Source organism: Lissotriton helveticus, chromosome 12, assembly GCF_964261635.1.
Source record: "Lissotriton helveticus chromosome 12, aLisHel1.1, whole genome shotgun sequence".
Lineage (NCBI taxonomy): Eukaryota > Metazoa > Chordata > Amphibia > Caudata > Salamandridae > Lissotriton > Lissotriton helveticus.
Genome location: NC_136073.1, coordinates 863,422,134 through 863,444,813, shown reverse-complemented (window position 1 = coordinate 863,444,813; position 22,680 = coordinate 863,422,134). Strand labels below are relative to the sequence as shown.

The 22,680-nt window shown below is 41.7% G+C and overlaps 1 protein-coding gene across 3 annotated transcripts in view; it reads left to right on the top strand.

Moving 5' to 3' along the window:
• The window catches only part of SSBP4 (single stranded DNA binding protein 4), a 519,633-nt gene that overhangs the window by 457,146 nt on the left and 39,807 nt on the right, over window positions 1–22,680 (top strand). For 2 of the 3 annotated variants that reach the window (XM_078670557.1, XM_078670558.1), the window contains exon 6: window positions 11,348–11,431. The exons of the other annotated variant lie outside the window; for it this stretch is intronic. In XM_078670557.1, coding sequence (XP_078526683.1) covers window positions 11,348–11,431 — 84 coding nt within the window. The remainder of the gene's footprint in view (window positions 1–11,347; window positions 11,432–22,680) is intronic. 3 annotated transcript variants of the gene reach the window in all.

The following is a 22,680-nucleotide window of genomic DNA, read 5'->3' as shown; positions in this document are numbered from 1 at the left end:
TTCTTAAGAAAGCATTTAACATTATCTCAATTTTTAAAAATAGATTTTCAGGTTTTTGTGTCTTTGCCACTTTCCCAAAGCAAGGTGAGAAGGCAGTCAGGGATGCGGAGATGAAGCTTTACGTTGGTTGAGGAGTTTTTTGTTTTTTGGGTCATTTTGAAGGTTGGAAGATCTCTGGGAGAGGAAAGCATGTTCTACGGTTTGTTCTGGGTGTCAGTGGAGAGAATAGTCTGAAACTTAAGTTGGTGATTCTGTTGGGAGGAAACTCTTGTCTCAAAAAGTCTAAACTGGTTGTAACTGGTAAAGTTTAAGATAAAACCCGTATGTACCTCTAGCTTAAAATCATGATCCTGTGACCAAATCCAATGTATTTGTTAATCGAAAACACAGCCATCTTGGGCAAGCATCATGGCCCTAACACTTGTTCAAGAGCTTGGACCATAACATCTTGCAAGGTATGGCAAGAGTTACACAATGTCCTTGTGTATCTTTTATGAGGGAAAGCACATGGGAGAGTGGAACTCACACTGACCTCACAGCCCTAATACACTCTTTGGTTTATGGTGATGCTGGCGAGGTATGTATCGGCCAAAAACTCCAGGTGGCTGTCTGATGGCAATAGATTGCTAAAGTACTCTCTTTGAGCATGGATGAATCCATCTGTCGACGAAGGGAGGACTATTTGAGTTGTTGTCTGATTAGCTGGTCCCTATTTGTATGCACTTGGAAGGGATGAAATTGGAAACATTTGAGAAACCATGCTAGAACAGGCATCTGCTGGGCATGGTGCCACAGACATAACTGAGATGGTTCATTTCATCAACTTTTATTCGATTATAAAATTTTGTATAATCATAAAAAGTACAATTTTAGGAAACACAGTGATAATACATATTCAATAGCATTTTAGCACAAAATGTTAAAAGACGATTTTACGACGTATTGATATTACTATTTTTAAAAAGATCGCTATCAACTTTGCTTCGTACAGGGATTTCGGCAATTGAAGGCAAACTAGTGCTGGGTGCGATTGTCTGAGTCCACTTGAACGGAGGAGGGGCAGAATCCATTTTTTCCTTGCTGAACTGTAATATTTACAAAACAGAATGACGTGTATCGTTGATTGGTTAGAAGCTCCATCGCATGGGCATCGCATCAAGTTTCTAGACCAGTTCTTCATTTCAGGAAATGAGACTATACGGAAGAAAAGATCAAACCGTAGTCTCGTCAATAAGAACTTTTCATAGTTTGAGAGATAGTACGTCAAGTAGGGCTGAATAAATTTCTGAGTTTGCAATATGCAGATTTTTTCGTTTTGCGTTTTTACTATCTCGACTTGGTTGCGAATCTCTCTTAGGTGGCCCATGCATAGTTCCTTCAACTGTTTCTTTGAAATGTCTTCTATTGAAGGAGGTTCTAGGAAGTATTGCTCGCGATCTAGGTCTTGGAAGAATTTATGGATATAGTTAAGCCACGGTATTTTCCTCCAGTGCGCTAAGCCAAGACATTCGGTGATGAGGGAGCGTGTTATGTGACTTTCGGGGTTACACCATATGCGGTGCCAGAGTATGAGAGGCTGGCATCTTATGGTGTCGGTCATGTATTCCACACCCAGCTCCCGATGAGTGGCCAAAATCGGGGAGCTTTGAGGGAGAGCTAGGATGTATTTAAAAAAAAAAACGCATTCTCCGTGATCTGGAGTTGATCAACACAGCCGTAACCCCAGATACCTGCTCCATATGTCGCCACGCTGTGGCATTTCGCGTAGTATATGGTTAGCAGTTCCGCTGGGGCTGGTTTGCCTAGTTTCCTAGAGAAAGCGCTTAGTGATGATACTGCTCTGCGGAAGTTGAGGTTTCTGGCTTCAATTGCCAACTGAGATGGTTAAGTGTTGCAAATATAGCTGTGTAATTTAAGTTGGTGGTCTGCGGGGGCACAGCTTTAAACTAAGTAGCGGTGACCAGATGGCATTACTTTTTTTTGATTGTACATAAATATTATAGTTGTTTGTATTTTAAATTATTTGTTGGAAAGTGATATCTTCCCATAAAAAATAGATGAAAAATGTAATTAATTCACTTTAAGCAGATACGTTCCTTTCTATAATAGAAATACCATCATAGAGGGTTGGTTACTAATGAGTGCAATGGGTAATTGATTTCCCCCAGTGTTATGTGAACAGTATGTGTTTTAAGCATAGTTATTTTAATGTTGGTATTGCTGGTATGTTGTTTGAAACGACCAAGAGGTAGGGGAAATTTTGTCTTCACAGAGATGAGGCTGGCCATGCAGCAAGTTTCCTCTGTGTGAGTATAAGAGAGGGTTTTATTATAAAAAATAAATTCTGACTGTTAATGTCTATTTTAAAATATTTGTATAAGATACTAAATAAGCAGTGATAGCCCACTTTACAATATACATTCTACAACCAAAAAACAAGTAAAGTAATTGAAACATAGGATTATAGCTAAATAAACATTATTTTATTTTTATGTAGTAAGTATGTTTTAGTTGTGAATATATCAACTACATTTTTAGAATATTTCATTTTGTAACAAATACCTGTTTTTGTTTGAGTCTAAGTGCTTAAGAACATTTCAAACAAATGAGATTAGAGAACAATGATTTGAATAGTTGTTTTTTGTTCATTTCAAACAAGCACACTACAACTGCTCTGTGAGGGAAGAGGTACATATGAAAACTGGCTGGATGTGGCCACTGGACTCTTTCTGACTCAATTTTCTTTGACTGTGTGAAACGAGAGCTTATCTGAGCACAGCTTGATCAATACAGTGGCCTTATTGCACTTCTCGCAGCCATTGCACAGGGCCATTGTTTTATTTTTAAAAGGTAATTGTCCCTCCCCTTTTAATTAGACAGTATTGTTGGGTCTGTTGGAAAGGGGGTGATCTGGTGAGTAACTTATCAGCTGCAAAGCTTACATCCGAATACTGGGTTCTTCACTTAACAAGAATTATCTGATCCAAAACATTTTTTTAATCAACATGTTTCGGTACCTATGCCTGCCAAAATGGTGGTGCTTCTGGCCCAGGAATTCGCCTGTTGGTGCGGATAAAATTTTTTTTTTAATGGTTTATACCCTTAAAAAAACCACAGCTGCTTGCCAATGAAGTTGGGAGGCTGCACGCCCATGTGTTTCAGCCAAGCCGACAAGTTTGCACTGGCCAGTTTACTATTGATTCTTCACCGACTATTCTTGGTTGTTTTTGTGGTATATTGATGGATGGGTGTGGCATTCCCAGCCAATGACACTGAGAAAGGACTACGCTCGTGCAAGGGCCACTTCAGGGTTTTGCATCTTCAAACAAATCATTCATTACACAGCCCTTATCGACCAGTGTATATTGTTTGTTATTTAATTTAAAGAATCCCCACTTCTTCTGATTGGCTTTTACTCAGCTCTCTCTTCAAAATATTTTATTATAAAGCCATACAATTAAAGCGTAATAGGTAAATGCCTGTCTACTGCAGTAGTCTGCTTGTAAAACTCCCTGCCAAATAAATTTTGGAAAAAAAACTTTCATTGGAAGCAAAAGGCTTTCCTGTTTCAAGAGGGTTATCAGTAACACCCCTCGGTTTGTCCTTTACAACTAAGTTAGCACATCAGGCGCCATAAGCAATGCACACAAATGTGCACACAATGTCTGGAGTACGCTCAATAGAATAGCAGACAATCATCATTTTGACAAAAAGAATCCCTCAACAGGGAACAGGGATGTCATTGTATGTGTGAGAGCGCTTTCTGAATTTGGATCCATTGACATCTGGTAGAAGTGTTATCCATCAGTCAACCCGATCCTACCGCCAAAATCCTGATATGTGGCACTTGGTTCATTTTGCTGTGAGATGATTGAGGTATCATTTATCTAACACAGACACCTCCAATGAGAGGCGATAACCGCCTCTCCGTTCATGCATTCAAGCGGACAAGGGCTGCGCGAAAGCTAACCACGCGGCCATGGACGCCCAGTCTCGCAAAGGGTAATCTCCATAGCACAGCTGCCTCACACACAATAGTACTACGGGATATCGATCATAGGAATGTCATTATTTGATAATCAAGGGACAAAATAGTGAAATGTTAGTGCATGTAGAGGAAGTATAGATCTACTAAACTTAACTCCACATCTACGTGCCATCTATATATATATATATATATATATATATATATATATATATATATATATATATATATATATATATATATATTTCCCCAAAGGTACATCTAAGTTGAGTTAGGTATAGAAAATCTATACATACCTGGGATTTGAGAAATAAAAATCTAAATTAAGTTTCGAAGTCACAGTCCACGTTTGAATGCATCTTCTGCAACTAGCTCTAATCTCAACAGACACTTGTCTACCTTTGGGTGTACCCCCCACACCCTCCCCGAGGAGTATTCTTTTCCTTGGCTCGCCCATTGGTACCCCTGCACTGCCATTGTCATACCTTGAACTGTGGGACATTTTCCACTGAGAAGTGCAGGAATTTAGGGTGTTTGGATCATTTACATTCGTTGTCAGAAATCTGTATTTCTCTCTATTTAAAATAAATGCATCATTTATACCCGAGCAATATTAGAAAATCGGGGGCTAATATCCAAAAAGAAATGATCTTCCACGTTCTGTTCAATTAACATTCCAGTGTCACGTTCTCGTCAATAATTCGTCAGCCCGGCACGTTTGTGGTGCCAGTTGTGGCTGAGGATAAGGTTGTCATTTGTACGTCAATGGTTGCGAGAGGTAGCTTGTACCATACATCCTAATACTGCGCTCTGTACCAGTCATTGTATACCCACTCGATGAGCTGAGCCAAGAGGAGAGCCCTGGACATTTTAGATGGTCTGGGAGAAGGAAAGCCAATCCTGCAGCCTTTTGCCTCATGACCGAAAGATCTCCAAAGTTGTGTTACAGTGCTTCATGGTCCCTACTGCCCACTTAGGTTCTGTCGGTGAGTCCCACGTGGCTAGGGAAAACGAGCAACAACGAAGTTTAAAAAAAAATTAGGAGATGAAATGGTGATTCCAGTTGTCTGCACTCATTTATGTATTCATCGACTCTTTGCGCAGCATTTTGCTCTCTTGTTCCATTAGTCCTTTATCACCGCAGTCCAAACAAAACAACAGTGAAACTGGCCCATTGAAGGTATAGTCAATAGTGTCCACAAAAGCCTTTCCCATGCCAGATCCTCAAGCTATCCACATAAGACAAATTTACATGCACTGAATCATATTGTGAATTGACTTGTATACTCTACAGTTATTCTGAAAGTGTGGTGTGTAAATGAAGATGGAGTTGACTTTAGATGGTCAACATATTACCATAAACATCTCTAGCTGCTTTTGTTGCCTTGTCTCTTGGCTGCGCCGAGATACCTCTCGGGGTGATTCCAGCGTGTTACAAATTAAATTAACATAACATAACGAAGCCGTTAGTCAGCAGCACTTCCATAAGTATAGGATGCACATGTGTGCAGGGGACTGGGTAAGGGTTCTGGAAGGTGTTTTTTCCAATTTTGTTTTTTTTTGTGATACTCTTAATAAATTTGCTTAACGGAAAACACGTGTTGAAAGTCAAATTTTCTTGTACATGGCATTGAATTAAATTCCGTACTGTAAGATTGCTAGGTGTGAGGGAAAATAAACTTTAATATTTAGTAGACCTGAACTAAAGTTGCACATAAGACTGTATCCTAAAAAAAAAAGCTGAACTCAGTGAAACAAAAAATGACGTGTGTTAGCACTGTTAGGAGACTGATTGAAGAAGTTGTTCCCAGACTTTTCCGGAAAGGAAAATGTAGGACTTATGTTAATTTATGTCTGAAAATTGTTAGTAAACATTTGTAATAATGTCAGCATATTTTTGTTGGCAGAAGATGGTGGAATGAAGTGACCTTTATCCTGGCGGGGTTTGTATAGTAACCAATTGGTGTGTGAGTTGATAACAGGGCCACTGGAATTATGCAGTAGAGGAGGACCAGATTTTGCAGCAGGGTTGACGAAGTTATGCGGCAAGAAAGGGCAAATTAAGTAGCGTGATGCAGCACATTTTATGATTTTATTACTTCATTATTTTGACATTTTTCCACCTGGGAACTAAATCGGCACTAATTAAGTGAAATATTTTCCTAGATTTTGTTTGAGCTAGAAAAAAAAAATTCTGTTAAAATCTGTAGATTATTCAGCAGATGGTGGTTTATGTGGCAATTGTGGCAAATCCTTAATTATGTGAAAAACGCCACACCCATAGAAGGGCATCATTCCAGTGGCCCTGGTTGAGAGTTTAATGGTATCTCTTGGTGCAAATGGTAGTCAAACTGAGCAGTCTTTGTAAGTGGCGGTATTTTTTCCTGGACTGTTCTATTTCCCCACTCAACCAACTAGTTCTGGTGTTATCCTAGCCCTCCATTTGCTCATCACCTCTTCCCTTGTAAGTTGTCCATTGTTGAAACCATTTGTTGCAGCCTGGCTCCCACTTGTGGCTGGTTCCTGTGGTGCTGAAAGGCAGTGGTCTCAGGGTGCAGCCCGTGCAGGTGGGAGTGGTGGGGCAGGGTGGGGCGAGTCAACAGACGACGAAGTAAAATAAAAAAAAGAAAACCACTTACCTTGTGCTCGCCGCATCACCAACTTTGCGATAAGGCGAGCGCAAGGTAAGTGGTTTTCTTTTCCCTCATCGTCATCTGTCGACCCCCACTGCCCCGCCACTGTTACCTGCATGGCCCGTTCCCGCGTGATCTGCTACTCAAGCCAGCAATATATATATAGAATTTTTGTTCTGTTTTCTTGTATCATGTGAAGTGTTGTGTCTGTATTCAAAACCCCACATATATGACTCTTATACCATCCTTGGCTTGGTTTGCGCTCTAGAAAACACAGGGTGAAAAAAACTACTTAATTTGTGCTGTATATCTTACTCCCCAATTACTGTTTAACCTTACTCTACCCTTCTTGTGTCTTAAACTGCTTACATACCCAGGTAAACATCCTCGTTGGGCAGTTACAGGTGGTTGTTTACAGCACCCAAGTGTAGTGCTTAGGTTGTTGGACATTATCTTAGGAATGTCAGAAAAAAGGAGAACAATCTAATTAATATATTCGAGTGTGTGTGTGTATGTATATATACATATACTCCCTCTTGAAGTGCCACAGCCCTCACAGCTGAGCTCACAGAAAATATATATACTTGAAATTAATTCGAATTTAAAAAGAACATGAGTATGTTTTCGAAAACCCATCTCCCGGCCACCCCATCAAATGCAAACCATTTGTTTACCCACTAACTGGGATTTATTCCAAGCGCTCGTTTGGTTTCGAGTCCAGTACGGTTGTATGTTTTTTCTTCTTTGTTAACTCGAGTTAAGAGATTTTATACCTTGCAGAAAATCCGAGATGTTTTTCCTCAGCTGCAAAGTAGAACAGACTCTCCAACTTTCACCTCGTTTCCACTCTTTAAAGTCTGGTCATGTCTTCTAACCGATTCCACAATGTGCTTCTGCAGGTAAAAAAAAAAAAAGAAGCTAAGAGGAAAAAAAAAGAGCGAAGAGGAAAAAAATAAAAGTTCACTTGTTGCAGTCTACAGTTTCCGAATAAAAATAAACCAGACAGCCTTGCCATAATTGATTTTCGTGTAGACAGTGCCCCCTAGTGTTTCCTCTCCTAAGTGCACTCTCTTGTGAAGTATCAAATGGTGAGATGCATGCAGGTTGTCGGATGGGAAGCTCCGCTGAGCCAAATAGTTATCCCCTTAGCTGGATAGAAAATGATTTTATTAATTGCATCATTTACCAGCATTCCTTGCCCGTGATCTGATTGGTTGGGAGCCTCCCAAGTGGGAGCTGGCTCAATATTGCAAACCTTGGTCTGCCATATGTTGCCCATTACTCCCAGGCAGCGACTGCAAAGCTGCATGCACGTGTTAATTAAATAAATACTATCCGGGGTGCCACCTTGGTCCTTCTGTTACCTTGGGAGGGGAGGGGAGAAGTTGCACCTGCAGGGATCCTCATCAAGATAACGCCTCGCTTTCTTCCTAAATCATTTGTTAACTGTGCATCAGCCACAGTTCTAAAAGTTACAATGGAGCGAATTCAATTTGCACCTCACAATATAGGCGCAGATTCTGGGTTGCATAGGGATACTCAATCAAACGGGATTTGTAGAGCGCCTTAATCACTCGTGGGGGTACCCAGGTGCTGAGATCCAGGCTGCTCGGAGATGGGGGGGCGAGGGGGGATTCATGTCTTGAGTCCCTTTCTGAACTCCCGAAGAGAGGGTGAGGTGTGGAGATGGATGGGGAGACTGTTCCAGGATTTCGCGGTGAGGTAGGAGAAGGAGCGCCCTTCCACTGTTGCTTCAGTGGATGTGGGGGATGAGTGTGAGGAAGAGGAAAGCAGATCCCAGGGGTCTGGAGGATTGGTCGAAGCTCAGGCGGTGGTGGTTGTGTGCTAGTCCTTGTTTGGTTTGTTTGATAAAGGAATACCGTGGACCATTTCTTAGCAGTATTAATTTCTATGATCATAAAATTCCGATTTTGGGTGTCTGGATTGTGGAATTACACCTGGGACCTGGAATTACCAATCTTCATGTCTCTTAATAGATATGTACTGTTTCTCATCCCTACTCAGAGGTACATTGCTTATTTTCTCTCACTGTAATGCATGCTCTTAAACCATGGTTCCCTCATTAAATCTGGTCATCGACTGAGGTGGGTGAAAGATCCTGTATGACACACAACACCCCTTACATGCATTTGGTTTGTGTTATCTTCCCTATAAGTACTCCCCATTGTGTACTTCTTGTTTGCAGGCTCATTATTCATACTATTATCTATTCCCAGTTTTTACCTGAAATGAATTTTCAAAGTATATATCTGTTCTTCAATAGTAGATTATTGATTGAATCTTTTATCATTTACCTGTCTGTATAGAACTGTGCGATACTGACTGGGGTCTCTGAAGCACTGGGTCGAAACGGCACTATATAATGGCCTTCATCAGGGCACAACAAGGTCACTCTGACTCTCAGGTGTGGGTTGTTGCAAGACATTATCTTGCTGAGAATCCCTACTGTCCTGCTCCCAGTGGTATAACTGCAACATATTTTGGGACATTTTAAGTATCTACTATTTCGGAGTTCTTTGGAATATTGGTTCATAGTTAATTTGCAAGAAGTGTTCGGTGAAGGGTTTTTATCCCTCAGCAGCTGTGTGTTTAATGACTGCTTTACAGATAGTCGTTTAAACACTTAACCTGGTTAACAGACATCGATAGATTACCATTTGTGAAGCTAAAAATTAGCAAAGTTGAAATTGTTTGTGGCAGGGCGTCAATAGAGTTTGTTTAGTAATGCGCTTGACATGAGTTTCCTTTGCAGAACGTTGGCTTCATGTTTTTAACATATTAACCATGTCTTTAGAAGATGCTTCATCATGAAATTAAAGGAGTAAAGGACTCGTCTAAATATGGTGCTTTACAAATAATGCATGTGCCTGCATCCCTGTGCGTTTACAGTACATGGTCTTTATCACATGTGTGCCCAGTACCTGCTATATATTTTGTATGGTGTTCAGGCATCCTTTGTCTGACCATTTCTAAGAGGCTTCAGGGTTTTCCTCTATACTGGCAGCACCGTCCAAACGCAACTCACAACTTGTCCATTACCACAAACCACTAGTGCACTGCGTGAGCGCCCCATACTGTATAAACCTCAAACCCTTAGCCGAATTCTCAACATGGACCGAAACATGTTGATTAGTGTCTGTTCAGACCCTCTTCCTTATGGCTTTCAATGTGAATTCCACTGGTCTCATAAGCAGAGACTGCTTCAGTAGCAAATACATTTACACAGCTAACTAATCAAAGTCTATAGGTTCCTGCAGAGCAGCCTTGGATATAATGTTCTGTCTTCCAGGCTCGTAGGTCAGTGAGGTCATCTGGTGGATAAGTAATCTGATGTGGAATAAATGGGAGACTGAAATTGTAATTCTAGTGTTCCTACTTTACAGCATTATTGCGGTGGTGGTTTGTCTCCTTGGACCTTATTTCCTCACCTTATTCAATGGCACATGCATGAAAAGGGCTTTCGGCCCTGAAAAAATATGAATCCATAAACTTCAACGTAGCATTTAACAGCTTTAATGATCTACTTATATTCCACTTTAACTTCTCTGCTAAACACGCGTTCTCTTTTTCACCCAGACTCCATGCATTTTTCAGAATTTCTTGCTATGATTGCAAGAAGGGCTTCTATCCACCAAGAGCTATGTTTTACATGACCACTAATATTGTATTTAAGTTGCATTCAGGAATCTGTAGCAGATACTTGCCTTTATTTTGTCACTTGTGTCTGGAGCAAAATGCATGTAGGGAAGAGTGTGACTGAAGTGGTATGTAGTAGTGTATTAAATAGAGGGCTCAGGATTTCTAACCAAACAATTGTAACACAGTTTGCATTTATACATGAAAACAAGCCAATTGGTGTAGTAAAAGGCTGTGAACATATTGACTACCTAAGGATTCAGGCCTGGCAAAGCTGTAAAACTGTCTGCAGAAGATGGCAGATTGAATTCAAATCTTAAAAATTTGTAAGCACACACTCCAGAGATTTCCAATTGCCTCAGATCAAGCTTAGGCAGTACTCCCAAGCCTAGAATTATGTTTCTATGTTGGTACATGTGGGTATGAATTTCTCCATATAAATGCAGAACTACAAGTGCCAGCATGCAAAGAGGGAGACAAGCGGGGGTCACTCACACCTGACCTGGACTAATTTGAGATCCCGGATGACCTTTTCTGTGTCATGAGCATCATGCCAGTCTAGGATGTCTAATTAGGAAGTCGGTCAATAATGTCTATTTCAGAGATCGAGGCTAACACATATCAGTGCGAACAAAACCACATCAAGCTTCCTTTGTCTTGGGTTGTCTTGCAAACATCTCATGAATTGTATCTTTTCCACTCACCCGTTGCTTATATCCAAAAGAAACAGTTGTGCTAGCTGGCCCCTAGGAACGTCCCAGTGGTTGACTGGTCATGGCGGTTGATGTATCTGGACCCCATTGGCAGACCCGCTTGGGAATGGGTTGAAGCGCAGGGGCACTTGAGCATAAAGAGCTGCACCCTGTGGCTGCCATACCGTAGATACATCATCTTCCAGTCCAACCATCCAACCACATACTATAGAAATTCACATTGCCTTACCACATTGTTAAGACCGCGTGCACATGGCTGAAATGGAAGAGCCCAATGCACCACAGGCCAGCTGCTGAGCAACCATTCCCCTTTCCTGAGTAGTAACCGCTGCCTCTCTTTTATCTTGTTTCTCTTGAAGGGACCTCCAGGCTCTCAGCCATCACCTCATGCACAGCCTCCTCCACACAACCCCAACAACCCCATGATGGGCCCTCACAGTCAGGTAAGGACTTCCAACATGGCAGCTTGAAAGCCCTTACAAGAGGCTGGCTTCCATGGGGATGTAGCGTACAGCCCCATGGCCGCCTGCACGCGTGCAACAATTTGTACATTATCAGAATTGTTTTGAATGGTTTGTGACTGTTTCCAAAAAGGTTCAAGCTCTTTTTTAAAGAAAAAAATGTTCCACACCACTGATATTTTTACCTGAATCTACCAATAAAATCCTCTACGGTATATTTTATGTTTTATATATTTATCTCTCCAATGCTGTCCCCTATATTTTTTTTCTCAATGTTTTTCATAGACAACAATGTAGTGTCTGGTTTCATAAACTGTCTCCAGACACAGAGACAGGAAGTGACATAAGAGGAAGTAACATAAGGAAATGCACACTGTGCACCCTTTACAGTAGCCAAAATGTTACATTACATGTTCCATCTACCTTGTGGTAAAAGGTAAAAGACAGTATGCGCTGTTACTATGTACCTTGTGTTGTAATACTGCTACACACTGTACTTCCTCTCAACCAATATGGAATTTCCTGTTAAAAATGTTATAGGCTCTCCACAAAGTAAAGGAAAACCTACTTGAGGAAAATGCTCATAACAAGTAAAAATAATATATAGTTGAAAAGAGATTTTAATCATTTTATAGAAGGAAACAGTTTTTGATTATGAACATCATATATGCACTTTCACTGAAAAATCTATACCCCTGATCATAATATTGTGTGTTCGGTCACCCCAAGGAATGCCAGTAATCGACTTAATGGTAAACGTTGGTGATCCTATTCCATTGTACAATTGAACAATGTGGGACTCATAAAGTATTTACTGAAGGGGTATTCAGTGAGAGAAATGATGGAAAGTATCTGAACCCTGCGTCCATTAGTATTTAAAATATGTTACGCAGACAGGTCTGCCGAGCTATTTCAATTTACTTCATGAAATGCACCATTGTGGTTTTATGCAAATTTGTTTCAGCCAATTCGTGTGGTCAATGGTCAGGACACTGCAGGTTATGAGTGATGTCTTTGAAAACTCTGGAACCTGCCTTACACAAGTGTAAGAAATTGGAGAGCAAATTAAGGAAAATATCGATTTCTGACCTATTGGAGAGGAGGTTTACACAAACTGTGCAAAAATATACAATGTATGCAATTTGAAAGCCAAAGGTGAAAACGACTTTGAATGTGGTCAGGAATTTGTTAGCTAAAGAGTTTAAATATAAAATGAATGTTACTATTAGAGGTTGTAGTATTGATAAATGCGTTTGGTTTACTTTGTTGAAAAAAACACGACCTGACTGATGGTGTACAATATGTAGGTGTACACATCTCTACCTTTTTTCATTGATTCAGTATGTTTGCAATGCAGTTTGTTTAGCTTTGCACCATTCTAGAATTTGTCAATTTTGTTAACTAAATTGTGTTGTTCCCACATTGTCGAGGTCTATTAAAGTTTGATGTTAAAAGTCTAAGAATGTGTTTGCACTCTGAGCCTCTTCGCGCCGTCCTATTGGGCATCCTTTAATTTGACCCATTATTTATTTCTATTTTGATGTTTTTACTAATGATATTAACAAATGTACAATTAGCTTGGCGGAAATGACTGTCCAAAAATAACTCTAGACTCAATGAATTTATAAACTTCTGATTGGAACACACCACAGGCTTGGTCTGATCTTGTGGGCACTCCAAACTTTAATCCAGTTCCCTCTCTTATGACCTTTTGGTTAAATTGTCATCAGGAATGCAAAGAGACAACATTTCTGATACCACCAACTTAGTGACTGACACTGGCCTTCTTTCTCTAGGATAAAGAAATGTAAATTTCACATGCTGGATAGAAATGAATGGTTTGATTTGCATGAAATTTAATTTCTACTGTAATTTAGACTACAGAAGTGACTCAGGTACATGGACAGGTCATCTGGTCGTCCGACTCCGGGTAGGACCAGTCTTACAACAACACACACAAAAAACTATATTCAAATCTGTATTGGAAAAAAAGGTGCTCGTAAATAATTTATCCAAAGCGGTTTGTGCTTCTGGTGCAGCACTCGGCGGTGAAAGGAAAATAATGCAATATTAAACGCGTATCGACTACCTGTTGTATCACGGGAATACAGGAGCAAGTGCAGGCATTCAAACCTACCCCAGGTTCTTAGAACAGACTGCTTGGCTCATCCATTATTCAGCACTCGCCAAGGCCGGCGCGCGGCAAAAGTTTAGAAGGTAGCGTACTGCTCCAGGCCATGGGCTCTTGTTTCACGTCCCCATTTTTTGTGCCAGTCATCCTCCTTGCTACAGATAGCCACAGGTGTGTTGGTCTATGTTTCGGAATCAAGAGGTTTAACTGCAGGCGGGGGCTGCCGAAGGGCAGGGTTGGGGCAGAATGAGTTGCCTTGAGCCTGGAATGGTACCCTACTAGTGAGATCTAAGTAACGCTTTGGGTTTTTAACCACAGACATGTGGTGCCATAGAGCTAGTACCAGGTACAAGATGAGACATCATGGAAGACTTTCTGGTACTACATGAGACGTGGACTGAAACGACCTGGTGTGGAATGAGACCTACTGATACTGGTGCAAGAGAGACGCAAGCATCAATGAGTCTCCCAAATATTTAAGATGCACCCTTATACCAAATGAGGATATCCTGGTAGCAAAGTACGTCTCTTAGTACCAAACTAGGAATCTTGGTACTACATCTATCCGGCTAGCAAATCGTACAACCTGTAAACAAATGTACGATGATTACACGATATATGTCCTGGAACTGAGTGGCACAATTTCTAATTAGAATAGCTATAAAATGTAGAGAGGCTATGTGTGGATGGGATAGAGGGAGACCCAGGCCTCCACATTCCCATTGGCACAACTGGTGCTGGTTTGCATGTAATGTGGGGGGTTCCAGAAGTCCTAGTTGCTTTACACTCTGGCAGAGTTTCGAGAAACAGGCAAACGGTCCCACCCTGAAGTACATCTTCCATCTGGGAACCATGTGCTGATGGACTTTTGATGTACAGGAGGTTAATTGGGTTAGGTATACCTGTGTGGAGTACCGACAGACTGCTTCTTCACCTCATCACATAGTCAAGTTTGTCAGAGCTACAGAAGAGGTAAGACAAATGTAGTCGATAAAGCGTCGCCCTCAAAGAACTTTGTGTAGCTTAGTCAGTTCATATCTTCGCTAGGCCAAATTGGGCGTTCACCCTACTAAAGTTATTAAAACGACTTCCTGTAAGATGGTAATAAACATGACTAATAGTTTAACTGTTGAGTACGGAAAATAAATTATTACAGAATGGAATACATCACGCTTACGCATTATGGTCATATATTGACGTCTCGGGTTCTGGTGATACAGACTACCTGGCCAAAGTTTGAGTGTTTTGTAAATGTCGCAGGTAACGTCCGTACGTGCGTGCATGTTGGTTGGAGGCGACAGTACTCTCCTACATGGCCGTATAATTGCCAGTGAAGGTGGCTTCTCAACATCAAGTCTCCCACTATTGACTGACCACGATTCCACTCGTGGCATCTCAGAGGGCTTTACGGATGACAGAATTAATGACACCAATGGCGCAAATTATAACTTCAACAGTGATGTAATTGGTGACATCACTACTGTGGCAGATGTGTGCACCCTTTCTCTTATCTTTTAAATTTGGGGAGTACATTTAAGTTTTAGAGCACTTTATGGACCTTTTGAAGAACAGAAGAACATCACTTTATGGATATAAGACAGCCCTCCCTAGGTTCCTGACAGCACTTCATTAGCATATGTTGGAACATTTGGACCCCTCTATAGTACTCACGGACGGTGATGTTTTTAGGTCTATTGGTTGTTGTAGTTCTCCTGGGTTCATTGGTCGTTGTCATTCGCAGGGATGCAGTTCAGTCGCTGCCTTAGCTCTGACTTATAAGAGTGGTGACAGTCATTAGTTCTTGCAGACCACACTCCTTGAGAAGGGACAGTTCATTGGTTTGTCTGGTGCACTCTGATCCCAGTGTTCGCGGTTCAGTTTCTCCAATAGTCCTTTTTCATCCCAGTGCTCACCGTTCATTAGCCGTGGTAGTTTCCTCTTTCCTCTAATTTCAGTGCTGTAAGTTTATGGGTTGTTCCTGCTTTGTGATCAAACTGTTGACAGTTTATTAGTCCATGTGGTTCTGTTTGATTCAGTGCCCATTGGCTTTCATCTCTCTTCTTGATTGTAGTTCTGCCAGTTAAGTGGTTGATCTTCTATTCTGATTTTCTGCTGTTGGAGTATTGGTTGCAGTATTTTATCAAGTTGGTGTGCTAAAGGTTGGTCATTTCCTCTAATTCTACTTTGTACCAGTGCTTACACTGATGTGCCAGATCTCGTAGTTCCAGTTACTGCTTTTGACCCTTGACCCCATTGCTGACAGCCAGTTGATGTAATTTTTTCATCTTAGTGCTAATAGTTGATTGTTTGCTGTTGTTTTGTCAGCTCCGCAGAGCACATTGGTTACTGTGGTCTTCCTGATTCTGGTGCTGACAGTTCATTGGTTGCTGTAGTTCTCAGATCCCAGAGCTGGTATTGCATTGCCTGCGACATTGTTTTTGATCCGTTGAAACTTGAACAGTTCATTTGGTGGTTTAGTATTCTCGATTCTGGTGATTACAGCTTTATTGTTTGCTGTAGAACTAACACTTATGAGCTGATACTGTTTTGTTTGTAGTGACTTAATGAGATGTTAGTACTACTGACTGTTTAATACAGTTCTGTTGTATCATGGTGCTGAGAGTTCATTGGTTGCTGTAGTATTGTTCTCTTTGCTGACAGCTCATTGGTTGCTACTGTTGACAGATCTCAGCACTCACAGTACATTGGCTGTTGTAAGGGTCCTGATCCTGGTGCTGATGGTTTATTGGGTATTGTACTTCTAAGATCCAAGTGCATTGGTTGGTGTGGTATTAACAAATCACAGTCCTTCCTACTGGGTGCTCAAGTAGAGTTGTTTCCTTTGCCAAAAGTTCATTTGTTGGTGTCATTCATTTTGATCCCAGTGCCCAAACACCATTGGTTACTTTAATTATAGCAGCTGTCTATGCTGATGCTCCATTAGATAGCATAGTTGTTTCCGTCGTACGGCTTTTTGGCTGCCATGTCTATACGGCTTTTACGCTGCATTAACTGAACCCTATGTCTGTTCGTTCATTGTCTTATGGTTACAATTGAAACAGTACAAAGAATGGTGTGCCCTTGAATGACAGCCGTACGGTGAGTACGCCGTCAGTGGACTGCTCGATTACATGGCTTTATCACTCAATACCTTTTCGGCAGTGGCGGAGGGTGGAATGATATCCCATAATCACTGCAGGAGTACCTGGCCCTGCTCCAGTTGGCAGGGACTTCTGAAATCACAACCAGCAGCACAAACACACTGTGCACACATCATTATTGGTGCTAATTGGCCATTCAGAGGGCTTTTTGTAACTCAATGGATCATTTAGCGAAGTTGATTGTGTGCCTTGTTTCTACGTATTTGCTTGATTTGGTTGCATACAAGACAAGTACATTAACAGCATATTTTGGGGATCTACACATGTAAAAAAAAAAATTAAAATGGAGTGTGATTAGTAGACGGTAGTGGGTTATGCTAAGTGCTCTGAAGTGCAGTAAGGCGGCATATTGACACTACAAATATATGAAAATTGAAGGAATTATGAATCAAATTAGTAATTAAATTCACTTATAACACATTAGATTGATTTTCAGTATTTGTGACGTGCAGTACTCATGTATAAGGCCCATATTCATAGCTCACGCTAGAGTGAGGCTGTAGTAGGCAGCCACTTAAGACAACACAAGAAGAGCGAACCAGAACTTCCATGATAAACATTGTCCCCTCTTCTCATGACAAGCAAGAGGCATGCAAAATATATATATTCCCAAATATATATATTCCCATAGGGTAGCAAATATCTTGTATTGGTTGCTTGTTTAGTCTTTCTTCCAGCCCTATAATGGGTCAGTGCTTTCGGTGTAAGAACAAAATGAAGGTGGGAGTCTAAAGTGGGCGTGTCTTATATACTTTGGGCGTGGCCTAGCACATATGAACTAGAATCCTGTGCTCGACACGGCATGCAACCTGACTAGTGTTCTGTTGCCTCTATTTGTGGTTTCTGTTAAGGCATCCAAACTCTTCACTGAACTACAAACATACACCTAAAACAAGCCAGAGCTATTCCCTTAACCAGTTCTTGTTAGCACTGATTTTTTAGTCGGTTTCAGATAAAAGAGTAACAATTCCCAATCTTCCCTTCACATCGCTTTCCTCTGTAATCCCTCCCTCTGAGTTAGTCACATACGCCCTTATTCCCAAAGATCTCTTTCTAAAGTCCCTCCATCAGCGCATCTCACTTAATCTCCTTCTTCTCGGCCACACTTTTTTCACTCTTCCCTTCTGCATGTTCTTCCTTTCGTCTCCTCTGTTTCACCATCTCCCTTCACACTCATACAAATGCTGTATTTTTTGGGGCGCTCTCAATTTTGTGACAGTTGTACCGCCTTCAGGGCCTCTCCATTGGAATTGTGATTACCACTGGCACGTATGTGACAATCGCTTCTTGTGCTCTGCAGAGAAGCCGTGCAGCGGAAGAGCATATATCTTGAGCGCATCCTCCGTACATTGCATGGCAGACACTGGCATGGATACTCAGCCTTCGCCAGCCTACTCTCAGTAGAGCAGGAGAGTAGTCGATGTGCCCTGATCTGCCGCCTTGTCAGAGATTTACTCCGATAGAGCCCCTGCCTATGTATACCCCAACCTCTCAGTAGAGCAGAAGAACCACGTTTGTTGTGGCGGGAGCCTGACCGATGCACAGCGGCCGAACTGTAAATAAGGCCACCTTTATATTGTATACAGGCCATTAATGCAGCTGCTTCTATTCTTATTGTATGCTGGATCCAGACCACCAGCCCGGGATGATCTATTCCCAACTGTATCCTCTGAGGGTTCCCCATGTCCTCCTAGTCGCTCCTTTCCTTCTCCCACTCTTGAAAGCTCCTTAATGGCACTCCTTAATATTTTAAAAACATTAGCTGTCATTTATCTCTATTTAAAAAAAGGTAAAATCTTTCTGTTTTAGATATTTGCCTGGTTTTGGATCTCAGTTAGTTCACCACATTCACTTCAGAGGGGGCCCCCTGCAAAGTACATGGAGGGGGCCACAACGCTTCAGGCCCAGTCAGGAGCTCTCAGACCAGGGGCTGTGCACAGTGCCGGATGGGGCCCCGTGGAGCTTGGCCCCAGCTCGCACCGCGGGGTGCGGGGGCTAATGCTACGCCACCGCTCTACACGGGAAGGATGGTGGAGAGCGGTAGGACGTTGTCAGAATATGAGCAGACACGAAATCCTAGTGTCTCGTTGACATCCCTCTGAGAACCTCCCACCCCCTCAAGCCAGGATTGCACGTAATTCAATTCTATCTAGAATTCATTAACCTGCAGCGCCTTTGTTTACTCCCTTAATGCGAAACTCCACCGCGCCACCACTTCCGACTGCAAGATCCCAGTGTTCATCCCACTGATAATCAAATAACGGAGTAATAGCTTAGGAGGGACCGGATGGTATTTCAGTCTTTAGAAGAACAAATTTGCAGTAATGAGCAGCTCATAAAGATACATTCAGTTTAAAGGCTGAAATGTATCTGGTACTGGAGTGCACCAACTCCTCTGTCTCCCAGGGACCAAATGATCTGTACGGACAGGTAGAGACGTGGGTGACCGTGGTGCAGTGGAGACTGAGGCCCTGTGTGTTAGACGGGATGACCACGTAGCCACCGGGCGAAAAGCCTGTGATCAACCCGTTCACCTCCACATACTGTTAAACGGCAGACTGTTCATTTGCTCCTCCCAAAGTACATTCCTACCTGGTCAGAGGCTTTTTAAAGCATGGGATACGTGGGCAATTGCCCAGGACCCCCACCTTCTCGGAGCCCCCCCTGGAATAATGACCTCTTTTTCACTTTATCTTTGTTGAGGTTTCTTTTAGCAACTTTTCCCTCTCTCTGCCTACTTCTGTCTCTAACTCTGTATCTCTCTATGCAGTGTCATTTTATTGATTTTTGGACCTCCTATACAGAGCTTACTTACTTTGTTGAAGAAGAAGGTGCCATTGCCCAAAGCTCCGCTTAGAATCTCGCGTCCGGCTCCGGCGTGCCGAACGCCATTGCTGCAAGTATGAAATCCACCGCCTGTCTCTTTAATCGACTACCAGGCACTCCCTGCCCCTTTATGTTCATCTTGCTGTTTCCTGTTTTCTCGCTTTGTGATTTTCTTTCTGACTTTCCCTTTCTCGTTCATTCCCCTTTGTGTGTTTTCTCTCTCTTGCTCTCAGGAAGTGTCCAATGAGAAAAAATAAGAGCTGGTCCCACCAAAAGGGGGCAGGTAGACCCCATTTAAGCACTGCCCCATTGTATATGTAATTCAATATTATTTTGCATTTTGCACGCTTGAATTAGTTGAAAATAGGCAATATGATTTATAGTTTTTCTGAACAAGTGGACCCAAAATGTGTCTGGCCCAGGGCCCCAAAAATCATTAAGGTGACACTGCCTATTGGAATTGCAGGTGTTCAATGTATATGAAGATGGGCTAGGGTGACTCGGCTGATGTCTGCCCTGACCTGATGTGATGTATGGTCTGATCTGATGTCTTATCTGCTCTGATGTCTTGTCTGTTCTGGTCTGATGTCTCATCTGTGTTCTTGTCTGTTGTCTTGTCCAATATCCAATAAGCTCTGATCTGATGTCTGCTCTGATTTGCTGTCTGTCCTGATCTGGCCTGGTCTGATGTCTGTTGTGCTCTGATGTTATGTCTGTTCTTAGCTGATATCTGGTCGTTTGTGATATCTGTTCTGTTCTGACCTTGTGTCTTCTCTGACCTTGAGTCTGCTCTGACTTGATGTCTACTCTAAGCTGATGTCTGTTCTGACCTGAGTTGCATGATAACAGTAGTTACTGGACTCATCTGAGTTATGAATCGTGTAAACAATGTGCAAATCTCTTCTTCGCATTGGATCTTTCATATCTACAAAAGAACCGTAAACTATGGTAAAAACTTAGACGAGGAATGGGGAATTATTAGATAATCTAACCTGATATGTCCAATTCACCTGGTAATTCCCAATTTCTCCGAGGAATTCCAAGTTCCACTCAGAATACTTGTTAACTACATACTCAGAGTCAATCAATCGAATATCATTGGCTAAATTAAGCCATAAAAGTACATCAGCAAATTAAAATACATAATAAATTAATTCAATGTCAACAAGTATTTCATAGTACAGTACAATATGCGAACAAGAAACTCTAGACACAGCTAAGAACACCTGGTTAGACATAAGCACAAGTCCTGAAGCCAGTACTCACATTAAAAATGAATCTATACATAAATACCATTAAGCAATAAAACGTTGGTAACATTTTAAAATGATTGAAATTGAATGAAATAAAAAGCTCATTTACATCTGAAGCTGATCATGAAGTGCCAAGGTGCATATTTAAAGTGTCGCAAACTCTGACTACCTTTCAGAATTTCATGCCCTTGGGTTATTTGCCCGCCAAGTTTCTTAGCCTGGCCACAGCTGAAATATATTTGTGTACCATTAAACAGACAAATTCAGGTTGCAAAAGTGGTAGATACAATAGCACAGGTCTACATTTCCTTATGTTAAGAGATTTTTGTAAGGGCACTAAAAACATTTTCCTTGGAGCTGTGTAAAGGTTACAAAAGAAAAGCAAATGCCGCATAGATTGTGGGGACACAGAGTTGCATGGGCAAGTTATCAAATCCAAGTTTCTATACTCGGCTTTAGGATAGGAACTGAGAAGTGAGCTATGTTAAAACAAAATCTCACCAGATAAAATCTGTGACAATGATTAGGAGCGAAATAAAGGTCAGGTTCCATGTACATTGTGCTTGATAAAAGTTGATAGGCAGCCACCCTCTGCTTAGTACACTCTGCCACCTCCCTATCTCTTTTTAACATATTGCAAGATAGTTGCATTTCACAGACACTTTAATAGCAGGGTTAATGCACTCTGAGGTCTCAAACTCGAGCCCCCCACCCCCATCAGAGAAAATGTATCTTTAATGTACATCAACCTTGGAGTATTGCGAGCTTTTGTATGGCTCAGGCAATCTAATATTCCAGATTGATTACGTTGAATTTCTGGTTTGGACCTCACAGAAAGCCACAACATCAGAGGGAACAGTTTCACATAATCCTCCGAGTGCAATAGCCCTAATTCAGAGTGACAGAAATATAGGGGCGTACCAGAAGGGACACATAGCAATCTTTTCATAAATTAATTTTCACTCACCTGGAGGTCTGATAGCGCCCGAGTTCCTCAAATCTCAGCACCAAAAGTGGTCACAGAGACACACTTAGCTCTGTAAATATTAATCATCACGCCTGGAGTACTGGAGCCCAATTTGGCAGAACACCTGAAAATTGCAGCTATAGACTGCTCCTGCTGTGATTTCCTGACTTTTACTAAGTGGGCCCAAGTATCTTTTTCATCAAAAGAAACCCACAAGTATGTAAACGTGGGCATACATAATAGTCCAGTATATTTAGCAAAAAGTGATTTGACTTTACCTCTCTGCCGACCGCATACCATGGTGTATGATTTGGAGGTATTGATGGACAGGTCTAAGTCATCCATGCACTGGGCAGAATAACCTAATAACCTCTGAAGACCTACCACCATTCTAGCCATTAAAATGCAGTCATCTGCCTACATCAGTACAGGGAGGTGTCCAGTCCCCACCGTAGATGTGTCGGCCTTGACTCACAGCATAAAAGAATCGAGCTCTTTGATCTAGAGGCAGAAAAGAAAGGGGCCAAGCACATACCCTTGTCCAACACCCTGCCAAATTCCAAAGTGGGGCTACACTCCATTTGGCCCATACGTAATACATCCAGACAGATCAGTGTGTAGTTGAATTAAAAAAGACACCAGCGGACACTCCACCCCCATTTCTATCATTCTGTCCCACAGCTTTGCCAGATTTACACAATCAAACGCAGAGCTGAGGTCCATGCAAGGCAAATGTAAACAGCCGTTCTTCACCTTTGTATACTTATTAATTATGAGATGAAGATTCGAGCATTGTTGTTTGGTCCCCAAACCTTGGCTGAACCCATGCTGGACATTGCATAGTGTACGCTTTTCAGTTGCCCATGTCTGCAACTGACCTAACAAAACTCTTC